At 46.6% G+C, this 26,545-nt stretch overlaps 1 protein-coding gene across 1 annotated transcript in view; it reads left to right on the plus strand.

Annotated features, from left to right (window-relative positions):
• grik3 (glutamate ionotropic receptor kainate type subunit 3) overlaps nucleotides 1-26,545 on the plus strand; it is a 255,415-nt gene that overhangs the window by 148,841 nt on the left and 80,029 nt on the right. The window contains exons 3-5 of the mRNA XM_056286082.1: nucleotides 20,929-21,102; nucleotides 21,929-22,186; nucleotides 23,769-23,950. Of these exons, the coding sequence (XP_056142057.1) occupies nucleotides 20,929-21,102; nucleotides 21,929-22,186; nucleotides 23,769-23,950 (614 nt within the window). The remainder of the gene's footprint in view (nucleotides 1-20,928; nucleotides 21,103-21,928; nucleotides 22,187-23,768; nucleotides 23,951-26,545) is intronic.

The following is a 26,545-nucleotide window of genomic DNA, read 5'->3' on the forward strand; positions in this document are numbered from 1 at the left end:
CGTCAGCTGACTTTATAATGGGGTATTCTGAGATGTGAGCGTGAGTGAGCTGAGAGAGTTGTACCCCACTGAGGGGGTGGGGGGGGTCACGTATGGCCGGCCATCATTCTTTATGCAGGACGGAGTGCGGCCCGCTATCCTGCTGCTGCCGTGGCGGTCGAGGGACTCGGGGGGTGGGGGGTGGGGGTGGTGGCTACTACTCACTCACCTGGCAGATGTGGCTGTGGAAAGGATGTGTTTCTGCACCGACATCCCTTCTTTGACGTCTCCATCTCAGCCCCGACACGCTTCTCTGACTTTGCCAGACCACTTGTGCCGCGGCCAGTGGTGAAACAGCCGTCACACCGGTCGTATAACCTAGGGAACGGACGCCAGCCGTGTGGTCATATGCGACAACCTGTTTGTCACATACATCTGAAACAGTCAGGACGTGTACGCGATGTTAGAATAAGTGGATTTATTGTGTTAGTGCGACTAAAACTGGACGAGCGCTAGAGCGAGAACCACGCATTTCCGGACAGACGAGGACACAAACTTTGTTGTGTCAGCTGAAGGAGTCGAATATCCTAAAGTACACGGATGGAAGGAGAACGCGGAATGGCGAACTGTTTAAGAAAGTGGCGGAAAAGTTGGATGAAGCGGGATTTAAAAGAACCCCCGAGCAAATCCGTGTTCGTTGGAAGCGCCTCAAACTGGCCTACTACTATAAGGCCTGCCAACATGTATGTCGCTTGTTTGGTATGTGACGCAATAGGTCAACCGGAAGAGGGTCCAGTAGCAACCAGCTGAAAGGGGGCATATCCCCACCTACCGTACCGGGGTCAAACATAGTACTTCTGTCAATAAATCGATTCTCCCCCGCTTCTTGTATACTGGGACAACGACCGTAGTCCAGTTACGTGGCCTAACCGAGCTGTAACCGTAGCTCCACTTAACTGTGCATGTAAACGCAGTCAGTGAAAACTCAGGTCTCCTTGGAAGGAGAAATGCTGATGCCAACTCAACATGATTAAATTTAGGTTCACTTACTGGTTTGCTTTTTGAGCGTCAACTATGATAATGGTGGTAATGGTATTTTTTTCTGGGATTTGCATGTGGATTCATTGGATATCCTGCAGGACAGTCATTGTGTGGAACATGACATCGAACATATCCTTCTCCAATTAAGACTGGCCTTAGTCACATATATATATATATATATATATACACACACACACACACACACACACACACACACACACACACACATAAACACATGGGGTTGAAGATTAATTCAATCCAAGAAGGGTTAGACAAAATTGGGAAAGGGATTATTTTTCTGAGGCACACCACAATTATCCATATTTAGCTCAATTGGTAACTTTAATATTTAATTTCTTATTACATCCATATTTGCTTACTGTTGGCCCAAAATGCCTGAAACGTTTTCATCTGTGAGGGGAATAATTTGACTCTGAAGAAATGGTCTGAAGAAGGATGAAAGTGTAAAGTGGACTGAAATCTCGTTAAGAGGGAATCTGAGAACTCCTCATGGGGAGGGAGAAGACAATGACCTCCGATGCCGAACAGAATTAGAACTGAATCTGATGCTGGAATCAAGCTCTTATTTTCGCACACAGTGTGGCTTTGTAATAAGATAACTCTGAAAAGAGAGTTTTCATCAACCAGTTAACAATTAATTTGAAAGATTGAAGACAATTATAAATCACTGTTGGAGTTGAATGTGAAAAAAGCAGTTTCTTCTCCCAGGGTTTTGAAATAATCAATCAATTAATCAACCAACCAACCAATCAATCAATCAATCAATCAATCAATCAAGTGTCTTTGTGTTTGCTCAATAATCCAGGTAAGAAAATCAAAGAAAGTTGAATTGGTTCATCTGGACACAACGTCGATCAATTAATCAACCAACCAATCACTTAATCAGTCAGACTTAATTTGTAATATACTTATTATTTACTGCTTCCACCACTGGCTACTTCATACACTTTCAAGTGTTCTGCAGAAAATACAATGAGGAAAAATACATGTAACCATAAAAGAATAATAGTTAAAGTACATGTAATAAGTACACATATATGTACAAGGAAAGTATACAGTTATTAATCAATAATATACTTTAACATAGATGTGATATGACAACGGTTGGAGTGGAAAATAAATCCGCCATTAATGTCCCCTGAGTTGTTTCTTCCTTTTGAATTATAAACAGCTGCCCCTGCGAGTCCCTCAAGGAATATGGGCACTTTGTGCAGAATCATGTAGACTTAAATATGAGTTGTCACAGCAGCTGAACTGAGAAGGTATGGGTTTGATTCATTTCACAGCAGTCTGACTGTCTGGAGTTCTCACACGCAGGAATTCTTATAATTGGTCATGTTTTTTGTATTGAGGCAATCAGCGGTGGTTGATATTTACTATGACAGACTTACTGTGTGAGGCACTTGGGACGTCATTTATGAAATGTACAGTACTTAAACAGAGAGAAGAAAAGAAGGACACCTTATTTGTCATTGTAAGCAAGCATACAGCAAGACTTATCCTCTGCATTTAACCCATCCTGTTGTACAGGAAAATGGCGGCTTGCTCCCTCCGGGTTGGGGATGAGTTGTTGCCTCAAGTGAAGGAATTCAAGTATCTCGGGGTCTTGTTCACGAGTGAGGGTAGGATGGAGCGGGAGATTGACAGGGGGATTGGTGCAGCATCAGCAGTAATGCGGACGTTGTACCGGACCGACGTGGTGAAGAGGGAGCTGAGCCAGAAGGCAAAGCTCTCAATTTACCAGTCAGTCTTCGTTCCAACCCTCACCTATGGTCATGAGCTCTGAGTGACCGAAAGGGCGAAATCGCAGATGCAAGCAGCTGAAGTGAGTTTCCTTCGTAGGGTGTCTGGGCTCAGCCTTAGAGATAGGGTGAGGAGCTCGGACATCCGGCAGGAGCTCGGAGTGGAGCCACTGCTCCTTCGCGTCGAAAGAAGCCAGTTGAGGTGGTTCGGGCATCTGATTAGGATGTCTCCTGGACGCCTTCCTTTGGAGGTTTTCTGGGGTAGACCCAGAACTTGCTGGAGGTACGACATATCCAATCTGGCCTGGGAACGCCTTGGGATCCCCCAGGATGAGCTGGAGGGTGTTGCTGGGGAGAGGGACGTCTGGAGTGTCCTACTTAGCTTGTTGCCACTGCGACCCGACTCCAGAAAAGCAGCTGGAGATGAACGAATGAATGTTGTAAAGCAGCAGTGGGCAGCTGCAGTGCCCGGGGACCAACTCCACTTCTTCTTTCCATTGCCTTGCTCAGGGGCACAGACAGGAGTATTAACCCTAACATGAATGTCTTTTTGATGGTGGGAGGAAACCCACACAGAGAACATGCAAACTCCACACAGAAGGGACCTGGGACGGCTTGTGGTTCGAACCCAGGACCTTCTTGCTGTGAGGCAATGGTGCTAACCACTGGGCCACCATGCTTGCACTTTGTACTTATGCACAAATTTGTTGTTCTTAAACATGCATCCCAGATAGCATCCGGATGCGGGCCACTTCAGGCAATGATGCGGTGCTGATGGCCTTCTTCTGGCCCTGACAAAATGGGTGTGGGCCTTTTTTGGCAAAGATGCGGTGCTCTCGCCAACATGTAATCTGGATGTGACCCTGAAGTGGCCCGTGTGGTAAATGGTGAATATGGCCCAAATATCACAAAACAAATATGGCCACCTTTAGCAAATATATGTGGCACATGTGGCATTGCTATGGCTTGGTTCTGGCCCACATCTGGCAAACAGGAGCCGACTGCCCAAGTGTCATCATTCCACACGGCATGTGGGCCGGATGAAAGTGTCGGGTGTGGGACGGGTCCGGGCCACAGCAGTTTTGCTATCTGGGATGCAGTATTTTAGCCCTCGAGTTTGCCTTGTGGGGAAGGCGTAGTAGAGACTGGGTAACCACTGAATTTAGACACCAACTGGCTAGCGTCCCTGTTTTCGCAGGCTTGGGTGATTGCTATTTGCAAGTGGTTGACAATAGATGTCAGGACAAATGAGCTACGAATAACCATCGGCCTTTTCCGCTGTCTGTCAGACAAACCTGAGAGAAATAAACATATCTGTTAGTTTGTGAGAACAAATTTGTGTATGTGAATATTTTGTAAACAGTGTCCCCGGTTCAAGAGGTGGTTGGTCTCTAACCGGTTCAAGAGGTGGTTGGTCTCTAACAATGCAACATCCTTCAGTCACAAACTCCAGTATCAGTGAGAAGGGGACGATGTTAAGGCACTTCCTGTGTGCTTAAGTAGAAAAGAGTTTCTTATGTTTGTTTACCCACAAAATGACACACGTGAGCATACATTCAAACCAGTACAGTATCGCCTTGTGGGTTCATCCTCTCAAAGCTGTTGTTTGTGTACCGCAAGGAGCTTTTCTCCTTCTGCAGGCCACCTTTGTGTCCCGCTGTGACAAAGTGCCAAAGCCGCAGGTCTGCAGCTCCTCTTGCACTGCATGTGGACAAATAAAGGTGGCAGCGGGTGAAGCGATAGATGGGGCTGGGATGGTGATGGACACGGCCACGCTGGCATAGCTTTCGGCTGCTGTCCACCTGGCAGTACTTGCCATTGTCTCTCTCCGCCCCTCCTTTTCCCTGGCACGGCGTTTGATTGAACTGGCGGCGAGGTGAAGCTTTGGCATGGCGAGGGTTTTACCTCAATGACAACAATGGGCCACAAACAGAGAGAGAGAGAGAGAGAGAGAGAGGGCGAGAGAGAGAGAGAGAGAGAGATGTGGCCGTTTGTGTTATGCATTGTGGTGGGGGATTGTCCAGCGAAGGTGAGCGCGACACTTTTGTGTTTTCACAGAGGGAATTGGGGTTTGTGAAAGGGTGTCAGTGTCCCCTTGCAGACGTCGCTCCGTTCGACTAATCAATTCCGTGTCCTTGCCGGGGTTGTCCCAGAACTGTCCTTGCACAAGTGTCCTGTTTTCCTCGGAGACAGTTTCTCTTGCAGGGGGCTCCCTTGACAAGAGACAGCCAACTTATTATAGCACGGCAGAGAACAAAATATGCCTATCGCTCCTGGCCTATTCAAGAGAAGAAAATGTATATCTATATATACCGGGTGGTATTGTCATTGCAGGCACACGCTGAGACCCCTAATCATGACCGGGGTGCCCTGTGCTATGCAGAGCGCGGGCTCCCGCCCCGACAGATTATCTGGTGTGAATGTTTGAGAATGATAATGAGATCAAAACACCTCACTAAGCTGGGAGGAGAGGGTGGAGACCAGCGAGAGAGAGAGAGAGAGAGGGAGAGAGAAGGGGGAGAGAACGGCGATAAATTGCAGAAGCAGAAGCCACTTGAGCATAAAATTAGATTTTACAAATGTGTTGTTACCTGACAGTCCTCTGACGGAGGAGCTATCACAACATTACGGAGCGGCGCGAGTGCCGCTAATCCCATCAGATAAATAAGGACGCCTCTCAGCCTTGATGGCGCTTGATGGAGATTCGATGTGGACAGTAAGTTAGACGGAGAAACGACATAATTAAAACAGCCTTCCTTATTATGGACTCAAACATTAGAACCCCAAATTCAATTTATATGATAATATATTATGCGTTGTGACGGCCCTGCCCGTTACCGCTCACCGCTCCTCGCCGTTCGGACGGCTCGCGAGGCGTTAAAGTTCAGACCGTCACGAGAGAGTTCACATTTCAGCGTTTCACACAAATGACATGATCTGCCAATTTAGCAATACCAGTGGCCGCCCTAGTTATGCATTTAACATTAGGATGCGCCGATACCGATACCGGCATCGGCCCGATACGATGCCGGCATCGGCCCGATACGATACCGGCATCAGGCCGATACCGCGCTGAACCGGGAGCGTCAGTTTTGGTAATTTTACTCGAGACTAAACCAATGCTAAAAGCCATCAGAAAGCAAAATGCGTTTTCGCATATACTACAGTTGAGGTTACAAGCTCATTAATTATGGATGCACATATCGTTTGTCACACAGGACAGCATTTCAGGAAATACTGTCTTTGTTATTGTTGCCCGCCATCCCCCATCACCCTTTTTCTCCCTTATGTATCAATAACCCCACTCTTCCGAGCCGTCCCAGTCGCTGCTCCACCCCATCTGCCAATCCGGGGAGGGCTGCAGACTACCACATGCCTCCTCCGATGCATGTGGAGTCGCCAACTGCTTCTTTTCACCTGACAGTGAGGAGTTTCACCAGGGGGCGTAGCACGTAGAAGGATAATAATAATGATACATCCATCCATCCATTATTAGAAACAGCTTATCCTGCTCTCAGGGTCATGGGGATGCTGGAGCCTATCCCAGCAGTCACTGGGCGGCAGGCGGGGAGACACCCCGGACAGGCCGCCAGGCCATCCCACAGGGCCCACACACACACACACACACACACACACACATTCATACCTAGGGACAATTTAGTACAGCCGATTCACCTGACCTACATGTCTTTGGACTGTGGAAGAAACCGACGCAGACACGGGGAGAACATGCAAACTCCACACAGAGGATGACCTGGGATGACCCCCAAGGTTGGACTACCTGGGGCTCGAACCCAGAACCTTCTTGCTGTGAGGCGGCCGCGCTTACCACTGCGCCACCGTGCCGACTTGTCCAGGGTGTCTCCCCGCCTGCCGCCCAGTGACTGCTGGGATAGGCTCCAGCATCCCCACGACCCCAACTGGGATAAGCGGCTTGGATAATGGATGGATGGATTATTAATAATCATTACATTTATATAGCCCTTTTCTAGACACCCAAAAAACTTCACGTTGAAGGGGGTAACTTACTTCAACCACCACCAATCATGCTATTCCCCCCAGTTCCCCCTCCCCCCTGAACAGGCACCCCGACCGACCAGAGGAGGCGCTAGTACAGCAACCAGGACACATACCCACATCCGGCTTCCCACCCGCAGACACAGCCAATTGTGTCTGTAGGGACGCCCGACCAAGCCGGAGGCAACACGGGGGATTCGAACCAGCGATCCTCGTGTTGGTAGGCAACGGAATAGACCGCTATGCTACCCGGACGCCCCTCTCTTTGTTATTGTAAGGGAAAATGGCTCGAGACAACACTGACGAATGAACGTCTCAGTGCGGAGGAAGAGTAAAAGATCTGCACGCCGTCAGCTTAGCGGCGAGGCTGCACTAATGCGCCGCAGACGAATCACCGAGGAAGCTCCGTCTGTGTGGCCAGAGGAAATTCAAACACAGCAATGTTTGGTTCACGGGGGAAGAATATGAAGAATTTCATGCCCATGTGGCAGATCTGCCTCGCTAGCAAACTACCTGACCTGATCTGGTTGTTTGTGTCTTGTTAGTTCAAACTTGCATAACATTTTGTGTTTGTTAGTGCGCAATGGTCCACTAGTGAGCCACTTTCACACCAGCGAGAAATGCTTTGTGTCAAATTTTTCATCGGTGCATAGTGTATTTGAGATAACTGTTTATATATTGATTGTGTTGTAAGTGTTGCTTTTTGAAACTGGCACTCTGTGTCCATTTTCTGTAATAGCCAATTAGTCATTCCATTAGCATGAGACGAGGTTGCGAGTGAAAACAAAACGACCGCGGCTATCAATAAAACGCTTTTCTTTTGACATATTTCATAAAACTTTGACATTATGGCCACCGAGGAAATGGGTTTAAAACTGGGATGTTGCCAAGGACAAAGGGACCTTTTTGTGCGCCGCTAGTTGATCACCGAGATGGCAAACCCTGCTCCCATTATTTATTGCATGAATACAATACAATACAATACAATACAATACAATACAATACAATACAATACAATAAAAGTTTGGTCATGAGCTCTGGGTAGTGACTGAAAGGGTGAGATCGTGGATACAAGCGGCTGAAATGAGTTTCCTCCGTAGGGTGTCTGGGCTCAGCCTTAGAGATAGGGTGAGGAGCTCGACATCCGGAGGGAGCTCGGACTAGAGCCGCCGCTCCTTCACGCCGAAAGGAGCCAGTTGAGGTGGTTCAGGTATCTGATTAGGATGCCCCCTGGCCGCCTTCCTTTGGAGGTTTACCGGGCCCGGCCAACTGAGAGGAGACCCCGGGGTAGACCCAGAACTCACTGGAGGGACTACATTTCCAATCTGGCCTGGGAACGCCTTGGGATCCCCCAGGAGGAGCTGGGGGATCCCAGCTCTCCCTGACCCCGGAGAAGTGGCTGAAGATGAATGAATGAATGAATGGATGAATAGTTTTTTGTACCAATTATGAATACTGAACACCACTGTTGGTCTAGTCAAATTTGAACCACGTCTGGTCTTCTAACACAAAGATAATCTTCGGCTCAGGAGTGAAGGTGTCCTGGTTATTAATAAGCAAAGCAGCCCAGGGCCATCTCCCGACTGCTGACATGGTTGAGCTTGGTAATGGGTCATCCATCAGGGATAATTTGCGCCGGCTAAAATTCCTATTTTAGTTCAGTTAGGAGATAAGCTTGGTGAATTAGCACGGTAGTGGAATTAAATGAAAACAGATTGGCACTGTTGATAAAGCCCAAGCCTACTGGCCACCTCATGGTGTTTATTTGAAGATCCAGTCCGACGCTTTAAATTCAGTCGGGAAAGTTTCGCTGTAGAATATTGATAGTAGCAGTATCATTTTATCAGCTTCAGAGGTGTCGTTTGATCCCCCTCTCTGAACACAGCCATTTCTCCGGAGGTTGAGGGGACGTGGCCCCAAGTTCACAAGACTATTTACTGACCGCTGGCCAGCTAACTTGCCTGATGCCGCTGGGCAAACAGACCACCTGACAGACTGATGATGATAATTCATCAATTCATTCAATTGTCCAATCAAGTCACAATGTGAAACGATGGACTTTCTTACCAGAAGCAGACCGGTTCCCTGAAATAGTCCTCTTGTTAATCATTTTTAAATATATCTCTCATTGTTTGAACAGGGGCGGCACGGTGGTTAGCCCGGTCGCCTCACCGCAAGAAGGTCCTGGGTTCGAGCCCCGGGGGTAGTCCAACCTTGGGGGTCATCCCGGGTCGTCCTCTGTGTGGAGTTTGCATGTTCTCCCCGTGTCTGTGTGGGTTTCCTCCGGGTGCTCCGGTTTCCTCCCGCAGTCCAAAGACATGTAGGTCAGGTGGATCGGCCGTACTACATTGTCCCTAGGTGTGAGTGTTTGTGTGTGTGTGTGTGTGTGTGTGTATGTCGGCCCTGTGTGACGGCCTGGAAGCCTGTCCAGGGTGTCTCCCCGCCTGCCACCCAATGTCTGCTGGGATAGGCTCCAGCATCCCCGCGACCCCAGTTTGGATAAGGGGTTTGGATAATGGATGGATGCTTGAACAGTCTGGGCTTTAAAAGTTTAAAAAGTTTCCCTTCGCCATATTTAACCTTGTAGGTGCTTCTGCAGGATGTGTCATGCAGTATATGTTAGAAGCTCCTTCGGCGTTTGACTTTGCGTCATAAGTGGACGAGCGAGCGGTGCTTTATCACCTCATGTCGTTGGTGGACTGCTTACCGGAGTAATTAACTAGTCATATCAATTTCCTTTCTCGCTAGTTATCATTGATTAAATCTAATGGATTACAGACCTGCAGTTTTCATCAATTTGTGCGGCACAATATCCATTATGCCCCTAATTGGTCTCGGCACTGCAGCGTTGTTCAGCATGCTGTAACAGTCGGGCCCCCAGTGTGTTTTTGCAGCGACTCACAAATTATCAAGCAGCACATTCCTTTAGAAAACTGTTGCTTTTCTAAATGTTCACGGCGTTTTGTGTGCGCTTTGTGCCGATCGTTGTTCGTCGCCATCATTGTGGAACTGAGTGCTCCCGCACACCCAGGAGGAGGGGAGGGAGGCCATTCTCCGGGAATCCGGGAATCCTACCAGTGAAAAGAGAGCGACACTCAGAAATGCAGTGGGCGAACATGTGTGTTTGCGAACACATAATGAGGTACTGCCATTGTCTGGGCTTTGGCACCCGGCAGCCAGGCGTTTATCTACACGTGCTCAATGCGTCGCGTGTTGGAGGGCGACTTTTCATCGGGAACACATAGCGAGGAGCCAGCCCGTTCTCTTAGATTGGTCTCCAAGAACTTCGACTAAATGTTGACCAGTACTCGCTCGTGCACTCCGGAGCGTTATCCGTATGAGGTTTGCTGTTGTGTATCACTGGGTGTGTTTGTCGTGTAAAGTTGCGTTACAGAACCATTGTTAGGATTTGCTTGACTAAGACCTCAGTAAATTCAGTGAGTAGATCATTTGGAGGGGAGCCGGTCTTACTGGTGAGCAGCGTATGCAGGTGGCTGGGGTACCGGACTGCTCCGTCATTACACTTTAAGCGATTGAGAATATGTTAAGAGTTTGAATCCTGACGTCATATGTGCTGGGGACGTGTCCATACTCCGGATGAACGGCGTTAGATGTGCAGGATGTGATTTCTACTCGTGTCCACAATGAAAACCGTGCCACCGCGATACAGCCCTACGAAAATAGGCCTAAAGTGTAGGTGGTGTTATCTGAAGGGTTTCGTTCCTTTTTTTTCGCCGGGGGAGGGGGGGCGTAGCATGCAGGAGGATCATGCTACCCCCCCCCCCAAACAGGCACCCCCGACTGACCAGAGGAGGCGCTAGTGCAGCGACCAGGACACATACCCACATCCGGCTTCCCACCCGCAGACACGGCAAATTGTGTCTGTAGGGACGCCCGACCAAGCCGGAGGTAACACGGGGATTCGAACCAGTGATCCCTGTGTTGGTAGGCAACAGAATAGACCGTCATGCTGCCCAGACACCCCCTATCTGAAGGGTTTTCTAACGGAAAATTTCAGTTTTTAGGGCTGCGAATGCTGGGCTGGTGACTGCTTTGAGAGTCACTGCACTAGCGCCTCCTCTGGTCGGTCGGGGCGCCTGTTCGGGGGGGAGGTAGAACTTGGGGGGGTAGCGTGATCCTCCCATGCGCTACGTCCTCCTGGTGGAACTCCTAACTATCAGGTGAAAAGAAGCGGCTGGCAACTCCACATGTATGGGAGGAGGCATGTGGTAGTCTGCAGCCCTCCCCGGATCAGCAGAGGGGGCGGAGCAGCGACCGGGACGGCTCAGGAGAGTGGGGTAATTGGCCGGGTACAACTGGGGAGAAAAAACTAAAATGGAAAAAAAAAATATTGCACAACGCTGCATTGTGACCAGGCCTTTCTTTTGAACCCATGAGAGTGTAGCTCTCCAGAGACCAACGGGCTCACAATGGACCCAGTCTGATATAAACGTCCCATTAGCAGTCCTCCCTGCATGTGCCGCCCTGTGATTTGCTAAAATTGCTTTTGATGCTCCAGATCATGCAGGCTTTGAGCTTGATAAGTCTGTGAACAAAAACTCAAGACCTGTCTTTTACTGAAGCACATGCAGCAGTGGCAAATGTGGACATGGGAATCGCGCTCAGTCACGGTGGCGTCGGCGTGGGGGCCGGCGGCACACTCGTGGATCGTTTTGTTATAATCTTGCTTCAGTTATCCCAGATTTATATTCTAAAACAACGACCGGAAAATGTCAACCTCTCCAGCTCGGCTCGGTATCGGGCAAAACCTCGCCTCGGCACATCACTGAAGAGGAGGTTCACGCTTGCGTGTCGGCCCACGTTGCTTTGCAGGAGTAACGCGTAGGACTTTCAAGCTCCGGCCTTTGTTTTCGGCGAGGGCATGTACAACTCAAGCTAGAAAAGAAGTGGAAATGAACCCTGTTATTTTCCACCAGGCACAGCGTGTCTCTGCCACCGCCTGTGGTCCTGCATTTCACAATAACATCGCACTAAAATCCTTTGACTTCACACGAGCCAGCAGGTCTATTAGACTCTTATTTTATTTCCTTAACTGATGTTTCTCTTTAGCCTTTTATTACCCCCCCCCCCTCCGTTCTGTTTATCGTTTATCATTTCAGTTCCATGGAAATTGTAATAATTGGTAATATATTCCAAGAAGAAAGCGTGGGATGCTTCCCTCTTTTCTTTTAAACAGATGACCCATGACCGTGTTAACATATCCTGTTGTGTGTTGATGCTCAGTAGTCCAGGTAAGAAAACCAACCAAGGTTGACTCAGTTCATCCGGACACAGCGTTTATTGACAGACACGTGTCATCACTCATCTAGTTCCGCAGCAGGTAGTACCCCCTCACGGCGAAGCCCCGCTGGTCATTTGTGGGCGTGTTGACTAGTTTTTCCTCCCTTGTCTACCAGCGCCCCACACCAGGGTTTTATTTTCCAAAAAAATCAACAAGACAACTCTAAATGTGTGCGTCACATGAACAGCGTTAGTGTAACTAAGAGATTCACTGACAACAAATACTTTTTTTTACATAGATTATCAACTATAATACAAGTTTCATAAGACTCACTTTGGCATATCCTGGTTATAAACACAGCTGTTCAGTTTCTCTCTGGCCAACCAGTGGTCAGATTTTATTTATATTTAAATAAATATAAATACATTTCATTTATATTTTATTTATTTTTATTCATATTTTACTTATATTTACATTTAAATATTTTATTAGTGATTTGTTTGTTTGTTTATTTATTTATTTATTTATTTATTAACATTTTAGGTACCATCCCTAACTTTTGCCCAATGGAAAACCAACAAAAAGCGAGTAGAGTCGAACCAGTACCATGCAGTGGAAAAGGGGTATTTATTGAGGTATCCCCATCCTTATAAACAATACAGTTGCATAACGACCGAAACCAACGGCCAGTTTCTTATGCAAATATGGGCGTGGCCATTAGCTTGCGTTTCAGTGGGCATGTGTACCAGCTGCCCAAACGGTGCACCAGCCAATCGAAAAGAGGAGAAGGACAATGGCTGCCAAAGCGGAAACCAGTGGTGATTCCGTATGTGGCGGGAGTGTCGGAACAGTTGAGATGTCCATCCATTATCCGAACCGCTTATCCTGCTCGCAGGGTCGCGGGGATGCTGGAGCCTATCCCAGCAGTCACTGGGGCGGGGAGACACCCTGGAAAGGCCACCAGGCCATCACACACACACACACACACACACACACACACACACACACACACACACACACACACACACACACACACATATATTCATAGCTAGGGACAATTTAGTATGGCCGATTCACCTGACCTACATGTCTTTGGACTGTGGGAGGAAACCGGAGCCCCCGGACCAAATCCACGCAGACACAGGGAGAACATGCAAACTCCACACAGAGGACGACCCGGGACGATCCCCAAGGTTGGACTACCCCGGGGCTCGAACCCAGGACCTTCTTGCTGTTAGGTGACCACGCTAACCACTGCGCTGCCTTGAGATGCCTTGAAATGTGTATTTTCGAAACACCGCTTGTGCCAGGAGGATTGCCGCGACTTATACATCGGGGAAACTAAACAGAGGATGGCACAACACAGGAGAGCTAACACATCAGGCCAGGTCTCCACAGTCTACACCATCTACAGGCCAGTGGCCACTCTTTCAAGGATTAGGATGTGCACATCTTTGATAGGGAGGAACACTGGCTTGAACGGGGGGGTCAAAGAGGTCATCTATTGCCCCTTTTCCATTACATGGTACCGGCCCAACTCGACTCAACTTTTTCGTTTTCCATTACTGGGAAGTACCGGCATTTTGGTAACTATTACCACTTTTCTGGTACCACCTTTGCTGAGGTTCCAAAAAATAACTGGGGCGGGTACCAAAATCAATGCAGACCAGCTACACTGAGGGGATACCGTTACGGTAATGGAAAACAACACCCTGCAAGTCGACTCGAGCCGGTATCATGTAGTGGAAAAGGGGCATATGTGAAGATGGAACAACCATCCCTGAACCGGGGGGGGGGGGGTACAGCTGTCGCCATCTTACAATGCTGTGATTGCAACCATTCCCCAATCCTCTGTGAACAGCACACCTCTCCATTGTAACTTTGTAACTAGTTAATGGTCACACCCATATTTGCATATGAAACTGGTCGTTGGTTTCGGTCGTGTTGCATCCGTATTGTTTATAAGGGTGGGGACACCTGCGGTCAGTTGAGACTGAAGACGTCACTTAGCAGAGTGAAGAAACGTATCTGTCAATAAATGTTGTATCCAGGGGAACTGATTCAACCTTCTTCGCCACATTACAGTGTTAACATATCCTGTTATATTGTACAAAACACACTTTCCAATCACCCGCACCAGCCAGCAGCGCAACCTCCAGTACCATATGCTCCAGGGACGGTACTCATGTTGTAATGAGCAGCATAAAAAGATTGCCTGCCTGTCATGACATCTATTCAACCAGACCTGCAAGTCTGCAGCGAGGTTACACAAGAGGCTCTTTGAAATAGATGGACTGAAAGTAGACAGCGCCACACACATTATGCCTGAAATGAATGCTTGAAACACACGTTGATAAGTTATATTAGCACCAGAAGTCTGTCATGGGCTGTGCAGCGCTCGCCTTGTGATATCCCGAGCCGCATGAAAAGTGGGGGAATAAGTTCACTTGATGAATGTTGTCTGCTCGTCGTTATTCTTGTGACATATCAGATTGAAGCTGACTTTCATTTCATATTGCCGTGTCTGTGTTTGATTATTCAGTATTAGGGAAAGTTGACAAATCCCAATTGCTCTCTCGGTCGCGTCTTACCTAACAAGAATAACAAATTGCAGTGCCATCATGCTTTATAATATATTGCACAAATTGTGTTTTTGCTCCAAGTGGTTTTGTTAAGCTTTTTTTTTGCAGTCACACTCCTTTTCATTACATTGACTGATGTTTATTAACTTGTAGCTGCAGATGTGAACCTCCATTCAGTCAACAGTATGTTGTCACAGAGGGACAGAACTGCTCCTAGGGGGATACTTTTGTTGGTGGTGGGACCTTGGAGACCGATTAAAAGCCTTTGTGTCGTTGTCAGTAGAAAACATGTTAATCTGAAGTTAACTGACCGATGTTCTTGCAAACAATTGCTAAATCAGTGATTGATGGGTCTCATTTTGTACCAGCCCTCTGTAGTAAATAATGTTCAGTTTAGCATCCCCTAAAGGGCAGCTTGTAAATATGGTCCCTATTATGGTGCGCTGTACATCATTAGAGACAATTATGTGTAACACTTTAAAAAGGACGTGCTTATCCCTTATTTGATGAAGTTGAGTAATTCCTTGTACATTAAGCTGTGCCATTGTGCTTATGGCAGGCTACTGAAAAGGGCAAAGCAAATTATCCACACAGGGGTTTTTTTCCCCCCTTCTCTCCCAAGGAGCTGGTTTCTCCTGTTTATTAAATTTGTTTAAGTGCTTCTGAGCAATGCACATTTTATCCTCTTAACAGTCAAATTACTATATACTCCAGCAATTACCTAATGTACTCTAATGAGATTTCCCCATGAAACGGAAGGATTCATTTATTTTAATTTGACGCATTCCACTGGACAGTTTATGCATCACGTCCTCTTAAAATCCAGGGGGGGCTGTGAGTCATAAATAGTAAGATGGGTTTGGCTTCCGGACATGCTCGTCCGCCCACAGAAACAGAGGTCTGCTCTCCTGTGTTCCTGTCACTTCAGGGTCTGTCTGGGTGGTTGCATGGGTGGTTTTGTGGGTGGTTTAGTGGGTCGCAGGTGCCTCTTCCAAACTCGGCTCCCTGCAACTATGCTTCCTCCGGAAGTCAAATATTCATGGGCAGACTTTACCGATCTGATCTGCTCCTACCTACCTCAGCCCCCTTAAATATAGAGAACCAATCCGTATTTTTCAACATTATTTCCAGTGGCGCCCCCCGAAATTTTTCATAGGGCTGGCCAAATGGGGCCACTGAAAATCTTGGGGTGGCACGCCAAAACCAAAAGCCATGACTGAATTTCGGGAATTCTATGATGCTGTTGTAGTGTACTGTATAGGCTGGTTGAAAACTGTCAATAAGAGAGTTAAGAAAAATATACATTATTGATTTAAATGAACAGCACCTAATGTAAGATATCAGATAGAAGCATATTATGCACAATCAGAAGCATATTCTGCATATGCGACTCGTGGCTGGGGGGGCCAGCGGGGGGGATTATTTCTATATAACAATCCATCAGCTGCAATATTACCGAGCAGCCTTCGGCGTGACTCTGAAATGCTTCCGGAATTGTGTGGGAAAAGTGTCCGCCAGTGACGTCACTGACGGTTAATCCGTGAATCGCTGTCGTCGTGGCATTGCCCCCTTTCCGCTACATGGCACCGGCTCGACTCGCCCATTTTTCGTTTTCCATTACTGGAAGGTACCGGCATTTTGGCGTTTCGTTTCATTTCATGTACGCAAGTGCATGAAGTGAAATGACAAGTGAAGTGTTCCTGATTGCTGATTCTATTACCACTATTCCGTTTGTCGAGGTTCCCAAAAAAAAAACCCCCAATATAACTGGAGCGCGTACCAAAATCAACGCAGACCTCTGATTGGTCAGACAAACGCGTCATGCGTCATTTTGCGTGAGTGCGTCATCAATGCGCGCATAGGATATCGCCCGGCATTTTTACATACCGAAGCGGTCGAAGCGGAGTTATCTTAAAAGTACATTTTGAAATCGAAAAAATAAAAAAAGGAAAGCCGAAAATCCACGCCGCGGTCTGTCAAGGAGGTACGGCGATGGAAAACGACACAGAAGCGAGTCGAGTCGAGTCGAGTTGAACCCGTACCGTGTCGTGGAAAAGGGGGCGGTACCGCACCGTCTTTACGGCTGCGGTAATTGGTAAAACCGAATGGAGTGACATCTGTAGTGCAGGTACGTTCTAAGTAGTGTTAGTTTTATACCTAACTTACCCTTTCTGACCCAGTGGCGCCCGGTGCTAATTTTTTTTTGGGGGGGGGGGCGCAGTGTACCTTGGTGCAGCCCACCTGACAGCTGCTTTAATGTCCACACAGTCACAGAGTTATTAAGAAGGACAATGTAGCCTATAGATTTTATCAGGGTTCGTAGACGGTGGATGATTGACAGTCGAGACGAGGTGTCGTGGTGGGTGTGAACATGATTGACAGCCACGAGAATTGTCCAATCACATGAGATCAAAAAACATTAAAACAATACCAAGTCGCTGCCAATAAAAGTGGGAGTGTCTGGGGCATCACAGAACTGCGCCCCCTGGAAAATCTGAAGAAACCAATCAGACAGCAGCCTCAGGTCACCTGCTCGCCACAAGTTTGAGGGCTTACATAAGGTATCGTTTGGCCGGCGCCCCTCACCCAGGAAGTATATGTATTCAGACAGAAATCAACCAAATACCATTTGAACCAATATTTAATGCTGCTGACAGACTGAAAAACACTTCCATTTTTTTCATAATGATTTGCATTATGCAACTAAATTATATTTAGATTTTAATCTCTTGATATTTGAAGGGGGCGGCGCCCCGGCACCCTGTACTGGCCAGCCGCCACTGGTGCACGCCCATGGGTCAGATAGTCCTGCAGGGCCAATGTGCTCGGTCACTGACATGCATTGCCTATTTCATGGAAACACACTGAGCAATGGAATAGGGCGTAATGCACACTGTGCTTATTTCTAAAATATTTCAAAGAACAAATTTGCAATGGAAAATGTAAATGTTCTTTACATCTTTATTCAAGATGTCATAGGATATTATTTTATAAAAAATATTACTATATTCTAGGCCTTGTGATGGCCGGGGGGCCTGTCCAGGGTGTCTCCCCGCCTTCTGCCCAGTGACTGCTGGGATAGGCTCCAGCATCCCCGCGACCGCGAGAGCAGGAGAAGCGGTTTGGATAATGGATGTAATTACTATATTCTAAGGGTTGACTACGTTATGTAATGTGTACAGCTAATACCCATGACACCCTCCTTTGCGCCGCTTATGGTAGTGAGTAAGGCTGTAGTTTCCATGTTCATGGACTAAGCCGGTGAAGTCACCTACACTATTCACATAATGTCGATGATGTTTCACATACATACTGAAACTGCCAGTATTGCCAGTATTATTGGCTGCTAATTGAGTTTTATCCTTATCCCGTACATAGAGATAATGTTGAAAATGATGTTTCTCTTTAACTAAACACATATACATGCCTGTGTGTGCACTGACACGCACACTACCACAATCACTGCCACTTGTTTCACTCAATCCATGTTGAGAGGCATCCCATGTCCATAAATATGATCATATATTCAATATATTTTAGGTCATATATCAACCAACATTCAATATCTATTATAGGTCATATGCAAACATTCAATATCATGTGTCAACAATCGTATGTCAATATCTCTCTCTGTATATAGAGATGATGTCAACATCATGTGTTAATTGTGTTAGTGTTAATGTTTCCCTTTAACTAGATACTCAGGCGTGCGCACACACACACACACACACACACACACACACACACACACACACCAACACCAACCAAGAGACCTAGGTCATATATCTAAATGCAGAAAAATACCAACCAATTATTTGCCACTTGCTTTCCGACGTCAGCATGATCCACATGGTGTCAAAATGGCTTTAAATCGCAGTACAAATATCATCAGATGACTTTCAGATACTCATAACTTTACATGGCCTTCATTCTGTGGCAAATGCCGAACGTGACTAATGACGGGGTCTGGAAAAATGTGGATGGTTCTGGGTTTTTTAAGCTTAGATGATTATGAACATGATAAGGGGGAAGAAACTGGCAGACGGTAGTGAATTTTAGCGTGCCGAGTACTCGTGTCAGAATACCACATGGTTGTCAGTGAGCCAGTCAGATGAATGGCTGTCTATAGATAAAAGCAGAAACAGCACGATAATAACAAATCCATCACTGCATAACCCTCATTACGAGAGTAGCTACAAACAAAGTATTTAACAACCCGCAATCTTAACATACCATCGAAGGCCAGAAAGAAAAAAAAAACTGGTTTACCTGTGGTTGCTACACAATGTGGAGTCTTCTGGGCTTTTACTTGAAAAGATTTATTATGTCATCGTAGTCCAAAGTGTCAATATAGTTCTCTTTCAAAAGGAAAAAGCCATGTTACTCGCGTTATTTCATTCCCACCCGCATTCTGAGACGACCCGCCCTACTTTGCCTCTGATTGGCTAATACCTGTTGCCTTGGTTCGTTAGGTTGGTTAGGTTTAGGCATGAGGAGCGAGATGGTGGGTAAGAATATCAGAGTCAGAGCCAATCAGAGGCAGAGTAGGGGCAGGTCTTCACAGAATGCGGGTGGAAATAAAATAATGCAAGTAACACAATGAAGCATAACGTCAGTCAAGTTTTTTGTTGTTTTTTTTATTTTATTGCCAGTAATGTAAGTTAGCAGGCAATTAACAATGCAGAGCATAATCACCTTGAGACTGGGCTTCATTCGACATACATGCACATATAGATGACATAACACCATACATGAATAGAACACACACGTACACATACACATACCTACATACATTATGCATCAAAACAGTACAGTACAAGTTTCCTAGCTAAGGTAGCTAATAACTGGTGTCCATCCCTTATAGAAACAGGCAGTTTAAGTTGTAACTGGGCAGTCATGTGCTCCATCATGTAGACACGTTTGACTTTTTGTAACTATTGAGTCACAGTGGATGGGGGGGGGGTTAGGCTTCATCCAATTAATCGTAATTATTATTATTTTTGCAACCATCAACAAAATCTGCTGTATACAGCACTGGTCTGTGGTAAACAAGTGTTGATGTGATATTTCCAACAGAAACAATAGCGGGTCTAGGGGAATGTCCGTTTCCAGGATTTTCTCCATTTCTGCTTTGACATTTCTCCAGAATGTCTGTGTTTTCGGGCAGTCCCAGAATATGTGAGTATGGTCTCCCACCGTACCACAGCCTCTCCAGCGTTTGTCGGCAGAATTGTTTTTAAAGCCACAAGCTGTCAGTGGGGTCCTCAAGAACCTCATTTTAACCTTCCAGTCAAATTCTTTCCAGAACTGGCTCCCAATCCCCTCATGACAACTCGAGCATATGTCTTCCCAGTCGTCATCCCCATTGTCCTTTGATATGTATTGTGGTATCTGATGTGTCTTGCACTGGTATTTTGTACATATGGGATATTAACATCAGTCAAGTTAGAGAGGAGGTTTTCATGAATCTGATAGGGTGGGCAAGCTGTCAATCTTCACGGGCCTGTGCACATCCAGGCCCATCCCGAGATCCACCTCAGCCTTCATCTCTCTTGGACTTAATGTGCTGTATAGTCCATGAGGGCAAATCCCACCAATGTGACAACGATAGTAGAACACAATGAACCAAAGAGATGTTATTTAGTGTAAATATGATACACATCACCACCACCACCTCCTCCTCGAGAAATGTGCTCCACGTTTTGATGTGCATACTATCATATTTCAGCTCTGAGTTGTGCTCCCGGCGGTCCAAGGCTGGATAAACAAGAATTATTTTCTTTGAAAATTTATGTAACTTGCAATGCCCAGAGGAGGGCTTGAAATGCCCGCAGGAGCACCTAAATCCAGTTATCTGCCCTACAAGTGTAGTTTTTCTTGTGAAATAAAAGGATGTCTTAACGGAGAGACAAGAGCTGTAGATTGTCTCGTCTGCCCTGATGGAACAGACAAATACATCCCCACCTAAACACACACACACACATATATATACACACACATGAACACACATATACCTCACACACACACACGCACACCCGAGACTTAAATCCATTACAGCTCCGGACTTCAAAGCTGGTATTGGTATTTACTGCGTTCCCTGAAAAGGGAGTTGGGGTCATGTTTGTTGAGCAAATTTACTGTCTTGTGTTATGTGCACAGCACACTTCACTGCCAGTCTGACGTTCAGAAACATATAAATATTCCTATTCCTCATGGTCATACCTGAAATTGCATTCATCTCTTTTCTTTCTGGTTATTTCTGACTCCCGCTGTCATGGGGGCTTCTCTTCTTTGTGTCTTTCAGGGGGCATTTTCGAACAAACGGAGGGCCCGATTCCACTCGTCAGCGCGGAGGAGCTCGCCTTTAAATTTGCAGTCAATAACATTAACAGAAACAGGACTCTGTTGCCCAACACGACATTAACGTATGACATACAGAGGATTAATATCTACGACAGTTTTGAGGCGTCGAGGAAAGGTGAGTGACGTGCCCCGTGTTTGTTCAGGGATTGCCTGTACGGATGAAGGCAAGACTCCCGTCAGTGGAGTAGGCCAGCAAAGCGACGTACTGTCATCATCCTTCGACCGCAGTCGAGCATCAGGCTTGTTGTTTGCTGATAGTAGACCGAGGTCGCAACTCCTTCAGAACCCAATTTCTGTCTGGGTTGGTGCCATAGCCTTTACCCCACCCAGGGTGTCTACAAGGCAGTAGTTTTTGTTATTTAACCCATAACTGGGGGTAACCTTGACTCAATTACCAGGACATATTCACGTTCAAGTGGGCCATAGTAATTGGTCTACGGGGGGTTACTCCTCCGGAGGTTTTCTGTCGGGGTTTGCCCCACCCTTAGCCTTTGGCTAAATAGCCTATCCCACAAGGCAGCAGGGGGCCGGTTACTTTCTAGGGCGCCGGCAGTTTGCCCATAGCCAGAGCCCTGTTAGTGGTAACAGTCTGAACCACGAGGAGGTGGGGTTGACTTGCCAGGGAGAAGCTTTGTGTTGCGCTAGATGTGTGTTTTTCACACACCACACCACACCAGATCAGCTCAGACCCAGCCCAGGGTTGTGGTAGGTCTGAGCTGGTCTGGTGGGGCGTGTGTCAAAAACACATGTCTAGCACAACATACTGTATACACCTGTCATACTAGCGGATGGGTAGGTTGCACGTATACGGCGGTCATGCTTGCACTGATGTGTATTCATGAACAAGACATTTTGGGAATTGCTGCTGTTGAATATGCATCTCAGTGGCTGAGAAGTTAAACTGCATGTCAAATATGTTCTCTGCTCTTGCTTTCGTCTAGCTTGTGACCAGCTCTCTCTTGGTGTGGTGGCGATATTTGGGCCCTCACATAGTTCATCGTCAAATGCCGTGCAGTCCATCTGCAACGCGCTGGAAGTCCCACACATACAAGTGAGGTGGAAGCATCACCCCATGGACAACAGGGACACCTTTTATGCCAATTTATACCCGGATTACTCCTCGCTGAGCTACGCCATCCTGGACCTGGTGCAGTTCCTCAAATGGAAGACGGCTACCGTGGTATATGATGACAGCACAGGTGAGCAGGCTCGTATTGTGCTCTCTGTATGGACTAGGACCGTCACCCTTCTACAAAAAAAAAAAAAGTTTGATATTTGGAACAGAAATGTAGGTGTAGCTTGAATTTATATTTGAATATGTGTATTAAAAAAGGGTCAGATTTCCCGGGTAGCGTAGCGGTCCATTCCATTGCTTACCAACACAAGGATCACCAGTTCGAATCCCTGTGTTACCTCAGGCTTGGTCGGGTGTCCCTACAGACACAGTTGGCCTTGTCTGTGGGTGGGAAGTCGGATGTGGGTACGTGTCCTGGTCGCTGCACTAGCGCCTCCTCTGGTCGGTTGGGGCGCCTGTTCAGGGGGGAGGGGGAACTGGGGGGAATAGTGTGATCCTCCCACATGCTATCTCCCCCTGGTGAAACTCCTCACTGTCAGGTGAAAAGAAGCGGCTGGCAACGCCACATGTATCGGAGGAGGCATGTGGTAGTCTGCAGCCCTCCCTGGATAGGCGGAGGGGGTGGAGCAGTGACCGGGACGGTTCGGAAGAGTGGGGTAATTGGCCAAGTACAATTGGGGAGAAAAAGGGGGAGAAACTCAAAAGAAAACAAGGGAGAAGAGTTGGAGTTGTATATTGAAAATAAGCATTTTGCGTTTTTCTCATCCGCTGGTATGGGCCTGTTGTACTGCAGTCTTTACAAGCCTTACCGGTGTAAACAAACCTTCTACAGCATCAGACAACATAACCCAGATTTAGTCGTCGTTTAGTGTTCGTCTTTGTATTACGAGACCTGTCAGTCAATTTGGGAATGAAAGCAGCTTCCAACCCTGTGTTTTGTGTTTTGGTAGCAGGGTGACTCTTTTGTTTAAAATTGAATTAAGGACGGAGCCTTTAAAATAACAAGGTCCACAATTCATTTCTGAAACACATGCCAGTATTCAAGTTCACATTTAATTTCGATATGAGAATTTGAAGTGACGGCCCCTGTAGTCATCACATAACACCCCGAAGTTAATTCATATGGGTGCATTGCACAGTGTCTTTGCACTTAAATTCAAAACAGTAAAAAAAGATAACCTTCAGGGCGTCCGGGTAGTGTGGCGGTCTATTCCGTTGCCTACCAACATGGGGATCGCCGGTTCGAATCCCCGTGTTACCTCCAGCTTGGTCAGGCGTCCCTACAGACACAATTGGCCGTGTCTGCGGGTGGGAAGCTGGATGTAGGTATGTGTCCTGGTCGCTGCCCGAGCGTCTCCTCTGGTCGGTCGGGGTGCCTGTTTGGGGGGGAGGGGGAACTGGGGGGAATAGTGTGATCCTTCCACGTGCTATGTCCCCCCTGGTGAAACTCCTCACTGTCAGGGGAAAAGAAGCGGCTGGCGACTCACATGTATGGGAGGAGGCATGTGGTAATCTGCAGCCCTCCCCGGATCGGCAGAGGGGGCAGAGCAACAACTGGGACAGCTCGGAAGAGTGGGGTAATTGGCCGGGTACAATTGGGGAGAAAAAGGGCGAGAAAAAAAAAAACTTCCACCACTGTAGTATATCCTGTGTAAGGTTCTTAACCATGGGTATATTTGTCTTCCCTTTTTTTTTTTTTCTTTAAGGTCTTATTAGACTGCAGGAACTTATCATGGCGCCGTCCAGGTACAACATAAGACTAAAGATCCGCCAGCTCCCTCTGGACACACAGGACACCAGACCACTCCTCAAAGAAATGAAGCGAGGCCGTGAATTTCGCATCATTTTCGACTGCAGTCACCAGATGGCCGCCCAGATTCTCAAACAGGTGAGTTAGAGACATCCAGTGGCAATGTCAAAGAAGCCGCCTTGTATATTTGTGTAAAGTGCATCTTCCTCCTTCCCGCATGAGCTCCATGTGACAGATATTAGCATGACTGGGGGGGGGATGAAAGCCTGTGCACCTCCGCACAGCTGTCACCGACACCAATTTAGTCATATCAAATCAGTTGTTACTGAAAGTAACTATAAAAGCTACACAGTGCTTCAAAAACACCAAAAAAAAAAAAGGCATACTGTTCAACAGGCACGCTCTATACTGCAAGGTTGTTCTTTTGTGACATGTGTTGTTCTTCATCATGCCGAGACCTTCCAGAAAAGTCTATCGTCGTTTGTAGGGGTTTACGTCATGAAAATGATGAAGGCGCACAGCAGCTGGACACAATTTTAGTGTACAACCTATCTTTCACGGTCATTTGGGTACAGAACAGATCATTCTTGAAATTGAGGAGATCCTTCAAATATTAATACTGCGGGGCATAATGTTCTATTTCTAAATGTAATGCCTTGTGATACCCATTTAAAATGACCGGCTGAAGGCAGAATTTGTGGAGGATATCGTTTATGTTCTGGTTTGCAAGCAGGAATGATAATATTTATGGGCTCTCAAACTACTCAAGCTGACCCACAGGCTACTTTCAGTTTATCACACTTAAATAAAAGAGGTTTGCCTCTCCAGGAAAAGAAATGGAAATTTGAAATATTTGATTTACATGTATTTTCACCTTGAATGTTGCACCAGCAGTACAGATGTGAAGGTAGATATTCCAAAAAGGTAATTTAAAGATGCTTTAAACATGAATTGGCATTTTAAAAAAACCCCATTCTATTCATGCAAAGTTATTTCTGTATTCATTGTTTGGACCCTACAGTCAGGCACGGCTCTAGACAACAGGGGGCCCTGGGCAAGATTGTTTTGGGGGGCCCTATATATAAGGAATCAGGAACTCTCTCTTTGTCTTTTCACTTCATGTATTTGTGTACATGAAGTGACATGAAATATCGTTTCCCCCAGCCCACAGCAGTGCAACACAAAGACAAAAACAGTTATCCAAAGACTACAACAACACATATATCCAAATTAGAACACATACACTCACTGGCCACTTTATTAGGTACACCTTGCTAGTACCGGGTTGGACCCCCTTTTGCCTTCAGAACTGCCTTAATCCTTCGTGGCATAGATTCAACAAGGTACTGGAAACATTCCTCAGAGAGTTTGGTCCATATTGACATGATAGCATCACGCAGTTGCTGCAGATTTGTCGGCTGCACATCTATGATGCGAATCTCCCGGTCCACCAAATCCCAAAGGTGCTCTATTGGAATGAGATCTGGTGACTGTGGAGGCCATTTGAGTACAGTGAACTCATTGTCATGTTCAAGAAACCAGTCTGAGATGATTCGAGCTTTATGACATGGCGCATTATCCTGCTGGAAGTAGCCATCAGAAGATGGGAACACTGTGGTCATAAAGGGATGGACATGGTCAGCAACAATACTCAGGTAGGTTGTGGCGTTGACACGATGCTCAGTTGGTACTACGGGGCCCAAAGTGTGCCAAGAAAATATCCCCCACACCATTACACCACCACCACCAGCCTGAACCGTTGATACAAGGCAGGATGGATCCATGCTTTCATGTTGTTGACGCCAAATTCTGACCCTACCATTCGAATGTCGCAGCAGAAATCGAGACTCATCAGACCAGGCAACGTTTTTCCAATCTTCTATTGTCCAATTTTGGTGAGCCTGTGTGAATTGTAGCCTCAGTTTCCTGTTCTTAGCTGACAGGAGTGGCACCCGGTGTGGTCTTCTGCTGCTGTAGCCCATCTGCCTCAAGGTTCGACGTGTTGTGCGTTCAGAGATGCTCTTCTGCATACCTCGGTTGTAATGAGTGGTTATTTGAGTTACTGTTGCCTTTCTATCAGCTCGAACCAGTCTGGCCATTCTCCTCCGACCTCTGGCATCAACAAGGCATTTTCGCCCACAGAACTGCCGCTCACTGGATATTTTCTCTTTTTCGGACCATTCTCTGTAAACCCTAGAGATGGTTGTGCATGAAAATCCCAGTAGATCAGCAGTTTCTGAAATACTCAGACCAGCCCGTCTGGCACCAACAACCATGCCACGTTCAAAGTCACTTAAATCACCTTTCTTCCCCATTCTGATGCTCGGTTTGAACTGCAGCAGATCGTCTTGACCATGTCAACATGCCTAAATGCATTGAATTGCTGCCATGTGATTGGCTGATTAGAAATTTCCGTTAACGAGCAGTTGGACGGGTGTGCCTAATAAAGTGGCCGGTGAGTGTATATCCAAACTGAGAAGACATACATCCAAACGAAAACACATATATCCAAACTAAGAACACATATATCCAAACTAAGAACACATATATATATACAAACTAAACACATATATCCAAAACCTAACACATATCCAAATTAAGAACACACACACACACACACACACACACACACACACACACACACACACACACACACACACACACACACATATATATATACATATACAAACTAAACACATATATCCAAACTAAGAACACAGCTATCCAGACTAA

Source organism: Lampris incognitus, chromosome 9, assembly GCF_029633865.1.
Source record: "Lampris incognitus isolate fLamInc1 chromosome 9, fLamInc1.hap2, whole genome shotgun sequence".
Taxonomy (NCBI): domain Eukaryota; kingdom Metazoa; phylum Chordata; class Actinopteri; order Lampriformes; family Lampridae; genus Lampris; species Lampris incognitus.